At 50.6% G+C, this 19,557-nt stretch overlaps 1 protein-coding gene across 2 annotated transcripts in view; it reads right to left on the bottom strand.

The window, feature by feature from the left end:
• The window catches only part of LOC311229007 (dedicator of cytokinesis protein 9-like), a 502,654-nt gene that overhangs the window by 43,509 nt on the left and 439,588 nt on the right, over positions 1 to 19,557 (bottom strand). For both annotated transcript variants that reach the window (XM_084314997.1, XM_084314998.1), the window contains exons 39-41: positions 14,117 to 14,232; positions 13,416 to 13,553; positions 10,289 to 10,471 (exon numbers count right to left, since the gene is read on the bottom strand). In XM_084314997.1, the coding sequence (XP_084171123.1) occupies positions 10,289 to 10,471; positions 13,416 to 13,553; positions 14,117 to 14,232 (437 nt within the window). The remainder of the gene's footprint in view (positions 1 to 10,288; positions 10,472 to 13,415; positions 13,554 to 14,116; positions 14,233 to 19,557) is intronic.

Below are 19,557 nucleotides of genomic sequence, written 5' to 3'. Positions count from 1 at the left end.
CCTACCTGTAGGTGTAGTCCCCCTCACCACCTGTAGGTGTAGTCCCCCTCCCCACCTGTAGGTGTAGTCCCCCTCCCTACCTGTAGGTGTAGTGCCCCTCCCTACCTGTATTCCCCCTCCCTACCTGTAGGTGTAGTCCCCCTCCTCACCTGTAGGTGTAGTCCCCCTCCCCACCTGTAGGTGTAGTCCCCCTCCCTACCTGTAGGTGTAGTGCCCCTCCCTACCTGTAGGTGTAGTCCCCCTCCCTACCTGTAGGTGTAGTGCCCCTCCCTACCTGCAGGTGTAGTCCCCCTCCTCACCTGTAGGTGTAGTGCCCCTCCTCACCTGTAGGTGTAGTGCCCCTCCCTACCAGTAGGTGTAGTGCCCCTCCCTACCTGTAGGTGTAGTGCCCCTCCCTACCTGTAGGTGTAGTCCCCCTCCTCACCTGTAGGTGTAGTCCCCCTCCCTACCTGTAGGTGGTCCCCCTCCCTACCTGTAGGTATAGTCCCCCTCCCTACCTGTAGGTGTAGTCCCCCTCCCCAACTGTAGGTGTAGTCCCCCTCCTCACCTGTAGGTCTAGTCCCCCTCCCTACCTGAAGGTGTAGTCCCCCTCCCCACCTGTAGGTGTAGTCCCCCTCCCTACCTGTAGGTGTAGTCCCCCTCCCTACCTGTAGGTGTAGTGCCCCTCCCTACCTGTAGGTGTAGTCCCCCTCCCTACCTGTAGGTGTAGTCCCCCTCCTCACCTGTAGGTGTAGTCCCCCTCCCTACCTGTAGGTGTAGTCCCCCTCCCTACCTGTAGGTGTAGTCCCCCTCCCTACCTGTAGGTGTAGTCCCCCTCCTCACCTGTAGGTGTAGTGCCCCTCCTCACCTGTAGGTGTAGTGCCCCTCCCTACCTGTAGGTGTAGTTCCCCTCCCTACCTGTAGGTGTAGTCCCCCTCCTCACCTGTAGGTGTAGTCCCCCTCCCTACCTGTAGGTGGTCCCCCTCCCTACCTGTAGGTGTAGTCCCCCTCCCTACCTGTAGGTGTAGTCCCCCTCCTCACCTGTAGGTGTAGTCCCCCTCCCTATCTGTAGGTGTAGTCCCCCTCCCCACCTGCCTCCCTACCTGTAGGTGTAGTGCCCCTCCCTACCTGTAGGTGTAGTCCCCCTCCCTACCTGTAGGTGTAGTCCCCCTCCCTACCTGTAGGTGTAGTCCCCCTCCTCACCTGTAGGTGTAGTCCCCCTCCCTACCTGTAGGTGTAGTCCCCCTCCCTACCTGTAGGTGTAGTCAAGTCAAGTCAAGAGTTTTATTTGTCACCGCATACAAGTATACAATGAAATGCGGGTGGTCTTGCCCGCAACGATGTGCAATACAGTAGTACAACATATAATGGAATCCAATAAACAACATTGTGCAATAAACAGGTAACATAGTGGGACATCACGGTATTTGTACATAGTTATTTACAGAGCATGAAGGACATGCTAGGTCCCTTGGTAGTGCAATACACTGTTACTATATTATTTTTAAGTGACCTTTCCTTTGTGGCCATAAGTGTGGGCGTGTGCAGCATGAGTGAGTGCTTTCTCATGTTAAAGTGGCTGCTAGTGTGCGAGCGTGCACAGCGTGCATGTCGTGTGTGTGCTAATGTGTGCTTGTGTGTGGAGAGTTCAGTGTTCTGTGACCCTCAGTGTTCATTGTTCAAGGCTCTGATGGCCTGGGGGAAGAAGCTGAGCCGAAGCCTCTCTGTCCTAGTAGCTGGTGTTCGCAGGCGTCTGCCTGACCTCAGCAGCTGCAACAGGCTGTTATTGGGGTGGTGAGGGTCTTTCATTATTCTGCAGGCTCTGGATTTGCACCTCTTGTTGTATAGAACCTGTAGGGGAGGTAGTGCAATACCCGTGGTACTCTCTGTAGGGCCTTCTTGTCCTGTGCCGTGCTGTTTCCATACCAGGCAGTGATGTTTCCAGTCAAGATGCTCTCTACAGCTCCGGAGTAGAAGGACTGGAGTATCTTCCCCGATACTCTGAACTTCCTTAACTGTCTCAGGTGGTAGAGGCGCTGCTTCGCCTTTTTTACGACTGTGTCTATGTGTGTTGACCATGTCAGATCCTCTGAGATGTGGACCACCAGGTACTTGAAGATGCTCACCCTGTCCACGGTGGCCCCGTTTATCCTCAGTGGTGTGTGTGTCTCCTGCTGTCCTCTCCTATAATCCACGATCAGCTCCTTGGTTTTACCAATGTTCAGGAGCAGGCTGTTGTCCTGGCACCAGCGTTCCAGTACCTCAACCTCCTCCCGGTAGGCCTTCTCGTCGTTGTCCGAGATCAGCCCCACCACCACCGTGTCGTCTGCAAACTTCACTATGGAGTTGGAGCTGAACTTGGCCACACAGTCGTGTGTGTATAGTGAGTACAGCAGGGGGCTCAGAACACAGCCCTGGGGGGACCCGATGCTCAGGGTGATGGTGTTGGAGGTCTGACCCCCCACCCTGACCGCCTGGGGTCTTTCACTCAGAAAGTCCAGTATCCAGGCGCTCAGAGCGGAGCTCAGACCCAGCTCGATCAGCTTGTCCACCAGTCTGGTGGGGACTATGGTGTTGAACGCTGAGCTGTAGTCAATGAACAACAGTCTCACATAGCCCCCCTTCTGACGGTCCAGGTGAGAGAGGGTGCTGTGCAATACTTGGGAGACCGCATCGTCAGTGGACCTGTTTGGCCTGTATGCAAATTGCATAGGGTCCATATCACTGGGGAGGGAGGCACAAATGTGATCCTTGACCAGCCTCTCGAAACATTTCATGGCCACAGAGGTGAGTGCCACCGGTCTGTAGTCATTGAAACCTGCTGGGGAGGGTTTCTTTGGTACCGGGATAATGGTAGACATCTTGAAGCAGGCAGGGACCACTGACTCCTTCAGGGATCGATTAAATATGGTGGTGAACACAGGGGCTAGCTGGTTAGCACAGGACTTAAGTATGCGTCCTGTTATTCCATCTGGGCCAGCCGCCTTCCTGGTGTTCACCTGCATAAATGCTCTTCTCACACTGTGTACCGTCAATGAGAGAGCGTCCCCGCCCCCCCGCGGATGCCCCCCCCCCTCCACAACAGCCGGCGCACCAGTGACGTCACTAGCCGTTGAGCTAGCAGCACCACTGTTTGCACCAAACCGCGCGTAGAAGGTGTTGAGCTGGTCCGCAAGGGAGGCGTCGTCGCTCCCCATTGAGGGGGCGCTGACTTTGTAGTCAGTTATAGTCCTCAGTCCCTGCCATAAGCCTCTTGTGTCATTCTGTGCCATTTGTGCCTCCATCTTGTCGGCATACGTCCTCTTAGCAAGTTTAACAGCTTTGCGCAGAGTGTAGACTGTTGTCTTGTACTCTTCCATGTTTCCTGACTTTCTGCCAAGGTTATAAGCAGTGGTGCGAGAGTTCAGAGCTGCTCTGATAGTACTGTCCACCCATGGTTTCTGGTTCGGGAACACCCTCGCCTTTTTTGTGGGGACAATACTGTCAGCGAGTGTTGTTATGAAGGACACCACAGTGTCTGTGAACTCGCTGACGTCACTGGTGCTTCTCTCGAACATTCCCCAGTCGACGTCATCGAGTGCGTCCTGAAGCGTGGCCTCTGATTGGTCGGTCCATCTTTTTACCTCACGTGACACGACGGCGTCACGTGATCTTTGTTTGTAAGCGGGGACCAACAAGATGGCGGCATGATCCGATGTGTTCGTCGATCCCGCTAATGGTGGAGCCGGTACAGCCTTGTATCCGGCTCTGAACGGGGTGTAACAGTGGTCGAGTGTATTTCCTCCCCTTGTGGAGCAGACGATGTGCTGAAAGAAAGACGGCATGACTTTTTTCAGATTCGCCTGATTGAAATCCCCGGCTACAATCATGGCCGCGTCTGGATGCTTGATCTGGTGTGTGTTTAGATGGTCGTGTAGTTCCGCTAGCGCCCTGCCGACGTTCGCTTGGGGGGGAATGTATACTGCAGTCATGATTACTGCAGTGAACTCGCGTGGAAGATGGAAGGGGCGACATTGGATCGAGAGGTGTTCCATGTCGGCGGAGCATGAACGGGAGAGTATCTGCACTTCCCCGGGGCTAGTCCAGCTGTTGTTGGTCATAAGGCAGAGACCCCCGCCGATGCTCTTCCCGGAGGCCTCTGTACGGTCCGCTCTGAAGATGGTGAAGGAGTTGGAGGGAGAGATGCTGTGATCAGGAGTCACTGGTTTCAGCCAGGTCTCCGTGAAACACAGGATATTGCAGTCCTTCATCTCTCGCCCAACAAGGCACTTATCGGCCAATACCGATACCCGACCGATACATCGGTGCACCCCTACTACCTGTAGGTGTAGTCCCCCTCCCTACCTGTAGGTGTAGTCCCCCTCCCTACCTGTAGGTGTAGTCCCCCTCCTCACCTGTCGGTGTAGTGCCCCTCCCTACCTGTAGGTGTAGTCCCCCTCCCTACCTGTAGGTGTAGTCCCCCTCCCTACCTGTAGGTGTAGTGCCCCTCCCTACCTGTAGGTGTAGTCCCCCTCCTCACCTGTAGGTGTAGTCCCCCTCCCTACCTGTAGGTGTAGTCCCCCTCCTCACCTGTAGGTGTAGTGCCCCTCCCTACCTGTTAGGGATGCACCGATATGAAAATGTGCCACCGATACCGATACCGATTGTTCAACTAACACAATCGGCCGATACCGATTCCGATATTTGTGGCAACAATTTTTTTTTTATATTTTTTAAATATATATTTTTTTTGTAATATTTTTTTTTTTGTAATATTTTTCTTTTTCTTTTATGAAACTACTGTATATACGGTAACAGACCCTGGAACGGAAACGACAACGAATCAAATGATCAGCACAGTAGTTGACGGAGTAACCGCACTGGCAGGACACAAGCTACAAAGCTGCATCTGTGGCTGGAAAAAGATAACATCAGAGAGGGGTCTCAAGATCCACCAGGGCAGGAAAAAGTGCCTGAGAGAGCTTAGCGAGGGGCCTCGCATTGACCACTACTTCCTCAGAGGTAGGCCAAATCAGTCCAGTGAAGCCCAGCGGCAGGATATTCACCACAGTCCACAGGGTATCAGAACCCCAGACGAAGCTCAATCAGGCACAGATCCACCAACGGACATGAGTCCAGAGCCCATCCAGCCACAGACAGCAGTAGAGAGGAAGATGAACGGACGAAAGCCTCAAATCTTGTGGCCTAAATCCTGCCAGAAAAAGGAGTGGGAAACCACCGACACAGACCTTATCCATATTCTAGAAGGTCTGAAAGGGTGCGTGGAAAGAAAGCTGGACAAGATTGGAGAAATCATTTACAGCTATGGAGCAGAGAGATTTGGGGTGAAAAGTCAGAACCTTAGGACACAGAAGGAACCATCAGCTCATCTCAAGTCCAGGAGACAACAAGAGATTGAAAGACTTGTGAAAGAAAGAAGGTGCCTGAGAAAGCAGTGGAAGAAGGCCACAGAAGTGGAAAGGAAAGGACTTGAGGCTCTACAGGGGGACATCAAGCAGCGTCTTGCAACACTGCGAAGAGCAGAATGCTTGAGAAAGCAACACAAGAAGAAAGAGCGAATGAGGACCACCTTCTACAGAGATCCCTACAAGTTTGTCAAAGATCTCTTTGTCAAGGAGAAAACTGGGACCCTCAAAGTACCCATAAGGGAACTAGAGGATCACCTGAGGAAGACCTACTCTGACAATCAGAGGCATGTGCCAGCCAGCATTCCGGATGACATGCCACCAATACAACCACCTGAGCACCAGCTGGAAACAAGGCCCCCCAAATGGAGCGAAGTTGAGAGCACAGTAAAGCGGGCAAGAACAGCCTCAGCCCCTGGGCCCAACGGCGTTCCATATAGGCTCTATAAGAACACTCCGGGTGTCTTGAAGTACCTCTGGAAGCTAATGAAAGTGGCATGGGAAAAAGGAATTATACCAAAGGCATGGCGAAGGGCAGGAGGGATCCTGATTCCCAAAGAGAAGAACTCCTCAACCATCGACCAGTTCCGCCAGATCAGTCTTCTGAATGTGGAAGGAAAGATATTCTTCAGTGTTGTGGCCCAGAGGCTCTCAGTATTCTTGCAGAAGAACAACTTTGTCGACACCTCAGTGCAGAAGGCAGGGATAAGTGGTTTCTCAGGATGCCTGGAACACACAAGTGTCATCTGGCACCAGCTGCAGACGGCCAAGAAGGAGAAGAAAGACCTGCATGTGGTTTTCTTAGATCTTGCCAATGCCTTCGGATCAGTGCCTCATGAGATTTTGTGGACAGCGTTCAACTTCTTCCAAGTCCCAGAGGGCATCACAAGGCTGGTCAAAGCCTACTTCCAAGACCTCCAGTTTTGTGTTACAGCACAGGCCAGTACAACTGCCTGGCAGCACCTCGAGATAGGCATAATGGCGGGCTGCACCATCTCTCCACTGGCGTTTACCATGGCAATGGAGCTCATTATTCGAGCATCCCGATGGGTGGTTGGAGGGGAACGGTTGAAGAGCGGGCTGCGTCTTCCTCCAATCAGGGCGTACATGGATGACATGACGACAATAACAACAACAAAGGCATGCACCAAACGCCTGCTGGATAAACTCCAGGAAAACATCAAATGGGCACGAATGGAGATTAAACCAAGCAAATCCCGCAGTATCTCCATTGTCAAAGGCAAGCTCGCCAATGAGAGGTTCCACGTTAACAACAAGCCAATACCAACTGTTCTGGAAAAGCCTATCAAAAGCCTTGGCCGCTGGTATAGCGCAGAACTCAAAGACTCGAAGCAGGTGGAACAACTCAGGCAGGATACAATCATTGGCCTCAAGCAGATCAACAACACTGCTCTCCCTGGGAAGCTGAAGCTGTGGTGCTTTCAGTTTGGACTGCTGCCCCGTCTCATGTGGCCAATTGCCATCTATGAGGTCACTCTATCCCATGCCAATTGGCTGGAGAGACTGGTGAATGCACATGTGAGGAAGTGGCTTGGACTGCCGAGAGGCCTTAGCAGCATAGGCCTGTATGGCAACGGAGCCCTCTCCCTACCAATCTCAAGCCTGGTGGAGGAGTACAAATGTGCCAAATCAAGGCTGGAAATGACTCTCACAGAATCCCGGGATCCATTCGTCAGAGGTGCTGCTCCAACCCTAGCAACGGGGAGGAAATGGAAGCCATCTGCAGCAGTTGCAGTGGCAAAGACCGCCCTCAGACACCGGGATATAGTGGGGCATGTCCAACATGGCAGAGGGGGCCTTGGATTGGAAGCAACTACACCCACATGGCAAAAGGCTACTCCAACCGAACGGCGGCACATGGTGGTGGAGGAAGTGCGCCACCAGGAGGAAGCAGCCAGGTGTGCCAAGGCAGTCTCTCAAGCCCAGCAAGGCCGGTGGATGAAGTGGGAGGGCGTGGAGAGGAGGAAAATCACGTGGAACGAACTGTGGAGCATGGAGTCTAATAGGCTAAGCTTCATCATCAGAGCCACATATGATGTCCTGCCCTCACCAACCAACCTACATCTCTGGTATGGAGAGGACCCAGCCTGTCTCCAGTGTGCAGCCCCAGCAACCCTCAAACACATCTTAGTGGGTTGCAAGACCAGTCTAACTCAAGGAAGATACACCTGGCGCCATAACCAGGTACTGAAGTGCTTGGCTGCCGAACTTGAGAACAAGAGAGTAACCACCAAGGCCATGCCTCTAAATGCCCAAACTACCTTCCCACGGAAAACAACCTTCATCCGGGAAGGGGAGAAACGGCGGACCAAGCCGTCACCTCCGAACTCAGGCCCACTGAACACAGCCCGGGATTGGGAAATGCGGGTAGACCTCAGCCAGAGGCTTACCTTCCCATCTGAAATTGCAGCGACCAACCTGCGCCCAGACCTGGTCCTCTGGTCCAAATCTTGCCGGCGTGTCTTCATCGTTGAGCTGACGGTCCCATGGGAGGAAGCCATCGATGAGGCATTTGAACGGAAGAGGCTGCGATATGCCAACTTAGCAGCTGAAGCAGAGGGGCGGGGCTGGAACGTGAAGGTGTGGCCAGTGGAGGTGGGCTGCAGAGGCTTTGTAGCCAGTTCCACCACAAGGCTCCTGAAGGAAGTAGGGATCAGAGGACAGGCCCAACGAAAGGCAATCAAAGAACTTGCCACTGCAGCAGAACGGAGCAGTCACTGGTTGTGGCTGAAACGTAGAAACGCATCATGGGCTGCTAAATGAACACGTGGTGCCACTGTGCGACACACACCCAGGCCTGATCAGCCTGTGGTGGGCCAACCTCGGCAGAGGGTGTATTGTGATAAATGGCCGAAACACCCAATGAGGTCGGGGAACACAACTGAAGATGTGTCGTACTGGTGATCATCACGTGATCATTGCCAAATTCCACCCCACTCCAACCTCATTCAATTGTTGTGCTGAATATTTAGGGATCTTTAACAACTAGTCCTATTAAGAATCCTGTGTTACAAATTGTTCTCACCGATATGAACATAGGCCTCTTTACTTACTTAAAAAAGGAAACATCAAGAAATAGCACTATCTCTCTCCCAGTATGTTCTGCAGGGCTGCATCTAGATACTAGTTCTCCCAGCATGGTCTACCCTGCTGGGCTGCAGCGAGATACTATTGTCTCAACCAATGACATTTTGATTGACAGTCGATTCTGCCAATTACGTCACACACCGCTTGCACCCGCCTCTGCTGTTACCACCAATCGGCAAGCCGTATACATTTTTTACTTCGGCTTTTGTCCGCCATTGATTTTGAGTTGACGAGGTTTTCTAGAACAACAACACGGCGCGGCTGACGTTTAGCTTTTAGCTCCGCAGGATGACTTAAATGAGGCATAATGATTTTACTGCAACTAATGTTATAATAAAACAAAGCCTTTCTATACATGTGTCTGATTGAAAACGTTATTAACAGATTGCAGAATGGGTAGTTGGGTACGGAATGAGCAACGGAATGGAACTGAGCTATGAACGGAGTAATGCCTTGCTTACTTGCTGTGTTCGGGTAAATAATATGCTGATGTTATATTGAACGTGTAACACTAACTATATAACGTTATTAACTAACTAGCTACCGTCCCGGGAGCTCACGTTGATGCCTGGATGGTGCTAACTAACTAGCTACCGTCCCGGGAGCTCACGTTGATGCCTGGATGGTGCTAGCTAACTAGCTACCGTCCCGGGAGCTCACGTTGATGCCTGGATGGTGCTAGCTAACTAGCTACCGTCCCGGGAGCTCACGTTGATGCCTGGATGGTGCTAGCTAACTAGCTACCGTCCCGGGAGCTCACGTTGATGCCTGGATGGTGCTAGCTAACTAGCTACCGTCCCGGGAGCTCACGTTGATGCCTGGATGGTGCTAGCTAACTAGCTACCGTCCCGGGAGCTCACGTTGATGCCTGGATGGTGCTAGCTAACTAGCTACCGTCCCGGGAGCTCACGTTGATACCTACTAACTGGCTACCGTTCTGTGATTTGTTTACTTCGAGGTTGAAGAAAGTGCACTTTTAGGTTGAAAGAACGGGGGCCGGGGGCGGCGTTGTGCAGGTCGCGACGCGTTTTGCCTTTTGACGAGACACAAATTGATGGATATTTATCGGCTACTGCCATCGGCACATTCGAGCTTATCGGCCGATAGGCCGATTGCAGTCAACAAGGCACTTATCGGCCGATACCGATACCCGACCGATACATCGGTGCACCCCTACTACCTGTAGGTGTAGTCCCCCTCCCTACCTGTAGGTGTAGTCCCCCTCCCTACCTGTAGGTGTAGTGCCCCTCCCTACCTGTAGGTGTAGTCCCCCTCCTCACCTGTAGGTGTAGTCCCCCTCCGCACCTGTAGGTGCGCCCTGTGTAGTGCCCCTCCCTACCTGTAGGTGCGTCCTGACCCGTGTAGTGCCCCTCCCTACCTGTAGGTGCGTCCTGACCCGTGTAGTGCCCCTCCCTACCTGTAGGTGCGTCCTGACCCGTGTAGTGCCCCTCCCCACCTGTAGGTGCGTCCTGACGAAGGACTTACGTCCCGTGTAGTGCCCCTCCCTACCTGTAGGTGCGTCCTGACCCGTGTAGTCCCCATCCCTACCTGTAGGTGCGTCCTGACGAAGGACTTGCGCCCCGTGTAGTGCCCCTCCCCACCTGTAGGTGCGTCCTGACGAAGGATTTGCGCCCCGTGTAGTCCCCCTCCCCACCTGTAGGTGTAGTACCCCTCCCCACCTGTAGGTGCGTCCTGACCCGTGTAGTCCCCCTCCCCACCTGTAGGTGCGTCCTGACCCGTGTAGTGCCCTTGCCCACCTGTAGGTGCGTCCTAACCCGTGTAGTGCCCCTCCCCACCTGTAGGTGCGTCCTGACGAAGGACTTGCGCCCTGTGTAGTCGAAGTTGCTCTTCATCAGGAAGTAGAGCAGGTGCGCCGCGTCACTGCGGATGCAGCTCAGCTTGGAGTTGCAGCACTTCAGGATCTCGTAGCAGAACAAGGCGCACATGTCGGCCCTGCCCTCGAAGAAGGTGCAGGGGAACTGGAGAGAGGGCAGAGAGACGGGTTAGAGGGGGGCAGAGAGACAGGTTAGAGGGGGCAGATAGACGGGTTAGAGGTGGGCAGAGAGACGGGTTAGAGGGGGGCAGAGAGACGGGTTAGAGGGGGGCAGAGAGACGGGTTAGAGGGGGGCAGAGAGACGGGTTAGAGGGGGGCAGAGAGACGGGTTCAAGGGGGCAGAGAGACGGGTTAGAGGGGGGCAGAGAGACAGGTTAGAGGGGGACAGAGAAACGGGTTAGAGGGGGGCAGAGAGACGGGTTAGAGGGGGCAGAGAGACGGGTTAGAGGGGGGCAGAGAGACGGGTTAGAGGGGGGCAGAGAGACAGGTTAGGAGAGGGGCAGACAGACAGGTTAGAGGGGGGCAGACAGGTTAGGAGAGGGGCAGACAGACAGGTTAGAGGGGGGCAGACAGGTTAGGAGAGGGGCAGACAGACAGGTTAGAGGGGGGCAGACAGGTTAGAGGGGGGCAGACAGACAGGTTAGAGGGGGGCAGACAGGTTAGGAGAGGGGCAGACAGACAGGTTAGAGGGGGGCAGACAGGTTAGAGGGGGGCAGACAGGTTAGAGGGGGGCAGACAGACGGGTTATGATGTTTGATTTTGATTTTATTTGATTACGGATCCCCATTAGCTGGTGTCATAGCAACCAGCTAGTCTTCCTGGGGTCCACACAAAAATAAAACATACAAAAACAATTATTATTGCAAAACAAAGTTATTAAAAGTCAGTACTCAACACACAATGCATAATGTAACAATTAAAATGGCTAAAATTACATGCAAGCAAAGAAACAGAAAACAGACAAAAAATACTTTAGTGTTAAATACAATTTAGGTTTCTTTTTAAAAGTGAATCTACTGTAAATGCAGCAGAGGTTTTGAGGCAGGTTATTCCAAAGAGTTAATGCTCTAAAAATAAAAGATAAAGCGTTGGTTTTTGGACCTGGTAATTCAAGCAGGGAAGTCAGAGAGACAGGCAGGTTATGAGGTCAGAGAGACAGACAGGTTATGAGGTCAGAGAGACAGACAGGTTATGAGGAAGTCTTCAGAGAGACAGACAGGTTATGGGGTATAGGGAGGACTTCAGAGAGACAGACAGGTTATGAGGTATAGGGAAGACTGATTGATTGAAAAAAGGACGTGAAAATGAATAATTCTTTATTTAGGTGGCATTTCCCTTTAAAGTAAATGCAATGTGTAGTGGCCGCTTGTCACTCCCCAGATGTATTGACAAGCGTCACGATGCACCCACTTAGATATTTCTTACTCAGCTAACAAAGTTGTGGATGTTGAAAAAGTTTGAATGTCCAAGCTGGTTCTGATGACTTTGCAGTTTGCAGGGTTTATTGTCCACAGGAAAGATGAATGATGATGATGGTTAACAGAACAGTTATCAGTTGTTTGTTAGATAAGCAGTTCCAACAATGAAAGCAGGTTTGAAAGCGTGAATCCTCGGCAGGTGCATAAATCGCGCTGATTAGCAATGTCTCTTATAGTAGAGGTGGTGTGCCCACTAGTGTTCAAACATAAATACAACACCATAAATAATACAACTTCTAATATGTCGGTTTTGGCTTCTACACAATGGTTTAAATAAATGTATAACAAAAGAGACAGTACCAAGGTAGTAGAGTAAGTAATATTATACAACGGCATGCAAATTTCTCGATTCTGATTGGCCATTCACACGTCTTTATTGACAACAATCCACGGTCCTGGGCTCAGGACCCGCCCACAACCAAATCACATAACCCTCCCCGGCTCACTCCGGGAGAAAACAAGATCGCGGAGATCAAATGGTTATGTTGAAAGCACCATAACGACTAAATATGAAGCGATTCTGTCAAGGGGAATGTGTTAGCCCTTTAAACAATGTTGGATGATGTAATTGATGGGTCTTGACTCAATCTAGAACAAAAGAAAAATCGCGGATTGTTTGATTGATTAATTGATAGATTTAAATTTCTACTTCCTCCCCACTGACTGCACTGCAGCGTTCACTCTCACTGTCCGACGCTGGCGTACCCACAAACACACACACACACATACACACACACACACACACACACACACACACACACACACACACACACACACTGTGACACACACACACACACGCACACACACACACACACACACACACACACACACTCCTGTCTGCAACAGCGGGGGAGTCAGACTGAGAGAGAAGCAGCGCTGTTTTAAGTGAGCATGGTCTATTGAATTGATTGATTGGTTGATTGCTAATTTTATTACTGTACCCCTGGTTTCCAACTGGTTAAGTTTAGGCTAAAAGAAATAAATAAAAAAATAGGGCGAAGAAAACGTTTTTTTCCTATAGGGCAAAGAAAACGTTTTAATTTGTTTTACCTACTTTATATTCTGCATCTGGTAATAAAATTTTCAATCAATCATTCCAATAATACACAGTTGGATGTGTTAGTTGGTTGGATGCACTTCAAGCTGCTTCCACATGAGGCAACTTCTCTCAATCATTCCAATAATACAGTTGGATGTGTTAGTTTGGTTGGATGCACTTCAAGCTGCTTCCACATGGAGTTGTGGGAACTACTTTTTCTGGCGGATGGTTTTTTCAATAAATCTTCGATTAATGTGCGTTTATTGTATAGAAATAAGGTTGGATGAATCTGGCAGTTGTATAAAAGCTTTACACCACGTGCAGTCGTGGTTTGTGACCAATAAACCATGCCTAGGGGGGTCTAACGACCCTCGGCTGCGCCTCGGGCCTAACAACCACCCCTAGGCATGGTTTATTGGTCACAAACCACTCCTGCGTGTGATGTAATGCTTAAATATACAATACATTACAAGTTACATTATTTTATAATCTACAAAGAATATGACCCAATGATGAAGATGTTAGGTCAAAGATCTGGAGCCAGGTGAAAGTTATTTTGTATTTATTCTCACCTTGTAGATGAAGGTGCGGAGCGAGGTGAAGACCTGCTTCAGGGCAGTCTCTGATTGGTTGATCTGCAGGAAGCAGAGGTGCACCTCGAACACCTTCTTCATCAGTGGATTGTGACCGTGGTCAGAGCACAGCTGTGTCTGCGGAGAGAGAGGGGGACGGTCACGAGACACCGGGTTACCAACGGACACGAGCGATTCATTAAGCATCGAGTCATGTTCTTCCTGAGCACCAACTCACTATGTGAAAAAGATTTATCAAAATAGTAAAACTCTAAAAATGCCTACTTTTTGTACTCAAATATAAACTCTGAACTCAGTTTTGCAAATGAAAACTTTGACCCTTGATAATAATAATAATAATAATAATAATAATAATAATAATAATAATAATAATAATAATAATAATAATAATAATAATAAATACAAATTATAATAATGATAATAATAATAAACCTTATTTGTATAGCACCTTTCATACAAGAATCGCAGCCCAAAGTGCTTCACAGCAGTAATAATAGACATAAAATGATCATAAAATAGACTGAATTAAATCAATGCAGAGAACAAGAAGAAGGGTAAAAGAAATGCAGGTCATAACAATACGAGTATTGACAATACAAATATTTAATAAAACCGAAGTCATCCCTGTTTGAAGTAAACAAAAGTGTTTTATTATGTATATGATGACACCAGACGGTTACCTTGAAGCCCATGATGAAGATGCTGAGCGTGTCCAGCACGGTGAGGCAGACCTCGGTGGCGATGTTGGCTTCCAGCAGGGACTGGTTCATGACATCAGCGTCCGAATGGCTGTAGGCTGCACACACACACAACACACGGCTGTAGGTCGCTCACACAACACAACACACAGCTGTAGGCTGCACACACAACACACAGCTGTAGGTCGCACACACAACACACAGCTGTAGGCTGCACACACAACACACAGCTGTAGCTCGCACACACACACAACACACAGCTGTAGGCTGCACACACACACACAACACACAGCTGTAGGCTGCACACACAACACACAGCTGTAGGCTGCACACACACACAACACACAGCTGTAGGCTGCACACACACACACAACACACAGCTGTAGGCTGCACACAACACAACACACAGCTGTAGGCTGCACACACCACAACACACAGCTGTAGGTCGCACACACAACACACAGCTGTAGGTCGCTCACACACAACACACAGCTGTAGGCTGCACACACCACAACACACAGCTGTAGGTCGCACACACAACACACAGCTGTAGGTCGCTCACACACAACACACAGCTGTAGGCTGCACACACAACACACAGCTGTAGGTCGCACACACAACACACAGCTGTAGGCTGCACACACACAACACACAGCTGTAGGTCGCACACACAACACACAGCTGTAGGCTGCACACACACACAACACACAGCTGTAGGCTGCACACACAACACAACACACGGCTGTAGGTCGCACACAACACAACACACAGCTGTAGGTCGCTCACACAACACAACACACAGCTGTAGGTCGCTCACACACAACACACAGCTGTAGGCTGCACACACAACACACAGCTGTAGGTCGCACACACAACACACAGCTGTAGGTCGCACACACAACACACAGCTGTAGGCTGCACACACACACAACACACAGCTGTAGGCTGCACACACAACACAACACACGGCTGTAGGTCGCACACAACACAACACACAGCTGTAGGTCGCTCACACAACACAACACACAGCTGTAGGTCGCTCACACACAACACACAGCTGTAGGCTGCACACACAACACACAGCTGTAGGCTGCACACACACACAACTGTAGCTCGCACACACACACAACACACAGCTGTAGGCTGCACACACACACACAACACACAGCTGTAGGCTGCACACACAACACACAGCTGTAGGCTGCACACACACACAACACACAGCTGTAGGCTGCACACACACACACAACACACAGCTGTAGGCTGCACACAACACAACACACAACTGTAGGCTGCTCACAACACAACACACAACTGTAGGCTGCACACAACACAACACATAACTGTAGGCTGCACACAACACAACACACAGCTGTAGACTGCACACACAACACACAACTGTAGGCTGCACACACACACAACACACAGCTGTAGGCTGCACACAACACAACACACAGCTGTAGACTGCACACACAACACACAACTGTAGGCTGCACACAACACAACACACAACTGTAGGCTGCACACAACACAACACACAACTGTAGGCTGCACACACAACACACAGCTGTAGGCCGCACACACACACAACACACAGCTGTAGACTGCACACACAACACACAACTGTAGGCTGCACACACACACAACACACAGCTGTAGGCTGCACACAACACAACACACAGCTGTAGACTGCACACACAACACACAACTGTAGGCTGCACACAACACAACACACAACTGTAGGCTGCACACAACACAACACACAACTGTAGGCTGCACACACAACACACAGCTGTAGCTCGCACACACACACAACACACAGCTGTAGGCGGACACTAAAGCAGATAACTAGGCTAACTTCCGGTCGGGGGGGTTTCAAAATAAAAGAGCGACGTCTATAGCAGCGGAAATACGATCTAACGTTAACACAAACCTAAACTAACGTTACAACTAACCTAAAGTTAGTTTAGGTTCGTGTTAACGTTAGATAATGTACAAAATAAACGTATTTCCGCTGCTATAGACGTCGCTCTTTTATTTTGAACCCCCCCCCAACCAGAAGCTATTACCCTCGTTATCGTTAGGTTATGACTATAATCAAGTTCTGTTAATTAGGGGTGACGCTTGGCATCACTCATGCACTCCCTCGCGTACGTGCACGCGCACTGAATAAATTCCACAAATGTACCTTTAATACCAGTATTAGTCTGACCACACCCCTCATCAGCTTACCTTCATAAGCAGGTGTGTGGTCACCTGCTCTCCTCCTTCCCAAGCTTTCACCACAAGGTGAGGTCAAGGGCTGCAGCGGCCGTCGGATGCCAAGCGTCACCCCTAATTAACAGAACTTGGTTATAGTCATAACCTAACGTTCTGTATCATTAGGGGATCCGCTTGGCATCACTCATGCACAAAGGGAGGCCAAGCGGAGCCACTGGCCGACAAATACACCCCGCTGAAGGCCCCCCACAACCAACAGAACAGGGAGGGCCAAGCCCCCCCGACCCTCCCTAATGGAGGGCACCCCCCCTATTAGAGGTTTACCGGGAGGGCGACGGACCCGACCGTGCGAAGAGGCACTCAAGCAACTCAACGCACAGGGTGAGCAGACCGTGGCTTGACCCCACGACTACACACACGCACAACCCGCATGCCACCCGGGAACGAACGGAGGGAAACAACCTCGTTACTGCCCCCAGAATCACGGGGTCAAGGGCAAACCCAACCCCGTGGCAAGGCCGTAGCAGCGGAGCGCGAAGGAAGACCCAGACCCACCAAAAGGACTGGACTCCCTGGAATGGGGGCCCGGAGAAGTCCATGATGCCAGCATCAAGACCCCACCAGGTGGGCACTTAGTGACCCCGCCCCCCACATCGCCAGCGTATTCGGACAAAGGCCCCTCAGCCGAGCGGGCCCTGTCCTCCCCAACAGTACACCGTCTGGCACACTGGCCCTGTAACAGGCAGGCAGCATGGCCGTAAACACACAAAGAGTTAACCAACGGAAGCAGGCAGTGCACCGGGGAAAAAGACCAGGCAACAGGCTGTTAACCCTAGCCTGGAGACTGCGGACGAGACAGGCGCCAGAAGGGACAGCTGAACACAGCCGCCCCGGCGGAAGGGGCGTATGCTGGCGTTGTTGCATGACCAAGCCTCCACAGAGAAGGCTGACACGATTGGCAGACGTCATGAATGTGCAGGGGCACCCTCAACCGGTGAACCCGGGAGTTGACACTGCAGCAACACACCAGAGAACCAACCACCCAGGTGTTACCCTACGCGGTGGTTGGTCCCATAACCCCCCAGGAAAAAAACCCAAAACACACCTGCGGCACTGCCGCAGCCCGTGTTCCAATTTCCAACAGGGTTATCCCGGGCCTACGGGTCAACGAACATTACCCCGGACCGGGCCCGGTGATACGGGGAGCACAGGGTCCCCCGAGGCCAAAACCACCCCAAGGCCCCTCTTCGCTACGCGTAAGAGAAGAGCGTAAAAAATGGAAAACCAGCCCCAGCACCCCGCACTTGGTATTCCCAGGAGGTCACCCAACCAAGTACCAACCAAGACCAACCTGCACGGCGGCCGAGATCCGACGAGATCAGGCGCGTACAGGTTGGCACGGCCGTAAGCCATTACGACAGTGTAGAATACAATGTACCCAACAAGGGTTCCATAGCGCTCAACCCTGTGACACACGGACCGACCTAGCATTTTTCCCCCTGAAAAAAGCCCAAGTCCCTCAGGGTACCAGAACAGCAGATCTGCATCCCCGGCGGACAACGGGTTTAACTGATCTGGACCAGCGCGACCAGAACCAGTCCCGTGCCCTAACCACGCCGACATGCCAACTCCAGGAGAAGGGGCAGATATGCATGTTGATCTCAAAACATAAAAAGAAGGCGCCACCCAGACGTTTCGGTGCGAACCGCGCCCGGTGGCCCACCCCCAGGGCGTGAGACCCTTCCCCCTATGTTCAGATCCATTCCGTCATCATCCCCTGATATGAACGGGAACCCATCGACAACCACACAGGGCGTCGGAAGAGGAAAAAACCCCCATCCCAATTGCTTCATAAAAAACGCTGTTTTAACCCCAAGCAATCAAGGCGCGCCAGTCAGCCAATGTCCAACAGAACATCCTGAGCTAGCACTATGTGTGCGTTTTGACATACCCACATCAACAATAGGCTATTTAGACCATCTTATTGAATCCCCAAGATGCCCAGGGGAACGACAAGAGGGGCGAGATGCAATCAACTCCATGAATGAATGAATGAATGAAAACTTTACCCAACAGATTGCAGAAAGGGTACAACCCAGTACGGCGCAATACACACAATTGGTTAAGGGGAGGCAGACCTGAGAAAGACGTTAGTCTTGGTTTCATCAGGAACCCCCATTTCCAATTCATATAGACACATCCAACTCTTTATAATAATAAAGAAAAAGCATCACCCGTATGAACCAACGGCACAGCTGGGAGTAAAAAACCCGTTTTCACATGATTTCAAATCTAGTCACTCTTTTTAATCAGAGTGTAAGACCAGACCCTCCCAGAAACACCTTCCCACATGAGTTTATAGTCATGAAAAAGATATGCCAACTGTGAGTCACGTGACCAACCGACTCAAGTTTACACATAAATCGGGCGTAGCAGAACCGTGAGCCCTACGCCCTAACTCGACACCTTTAAGACACCGTAACTCATGGAAGGCGTCGCCATAGCAACACCGCTACAACGGGCGGGGAATCCTGCTGGCTCCTGTCTTGTAATAGGAGTCGGCAGCGGGATGATTCTGACCGGCCCGCCAAAGATTACATGATAATAAAAAAAAAAATAAAAAAGTAAAAAAATATTTTTTTTTTTAATGTTTTTTTTTTTTTTTTTTTTTTTTTTTTTTATGTCAACGTTAACACGCACAATTGAGCCAAAAGTCACTCAATTAATGACAGATTTCATTGATAAATTGAGGGAAAACTTTCGATTTGATGAATTTGACATGTCCAGAGCAGGGTTTCCGTTAGAATTTTTTTTTGCAGGTCTGAGTGTCCGGTAGATTTCAATCTACCGGACAAATGGGATAAATTCCGGTCAGAGTTTATTGAGCTTAAAAACAATTGATAGACCTATATAAAGAATGACATCATCAAGGCATTTATAATATTTTAACTTAAAACTAGGCTACTTTTGCGTATCAGTCATTAATATATTCCAAATAAAATAAGTCCCTCGAGACTTCGTGCTGCTGCTGCCGACTTGAGGTGTCGGTGGGCAGTCTGCCCGACCTTAATAAACAGCAGTCTGTTATAATCACATTTTTATGAGCTAACTAATTCCGTTATATTGGACATTTGTATTAATTATATCAAGCGAAGAACTGAGAAATTTGGCACCGCTGTGTCAGCGCGAGCTGGCTGCTGATA

Source organism: Notolepis coatsorum (assembly GCF_963971535.1).
Source record: "Notolepis coatsorum genome assembly, chromosome: 5".
Taxonomy (NCBI): Eukaryota; Metazoa; Chordata; class Actinopteri; order Aulopiformes; family Paralepididae; genus Notolepis; species Notolepis coatsorum.
Note: the sequence above shows the minus strand (reverse complement) of the source record. Positions and strands in the feature narration are given on the sequence as shown.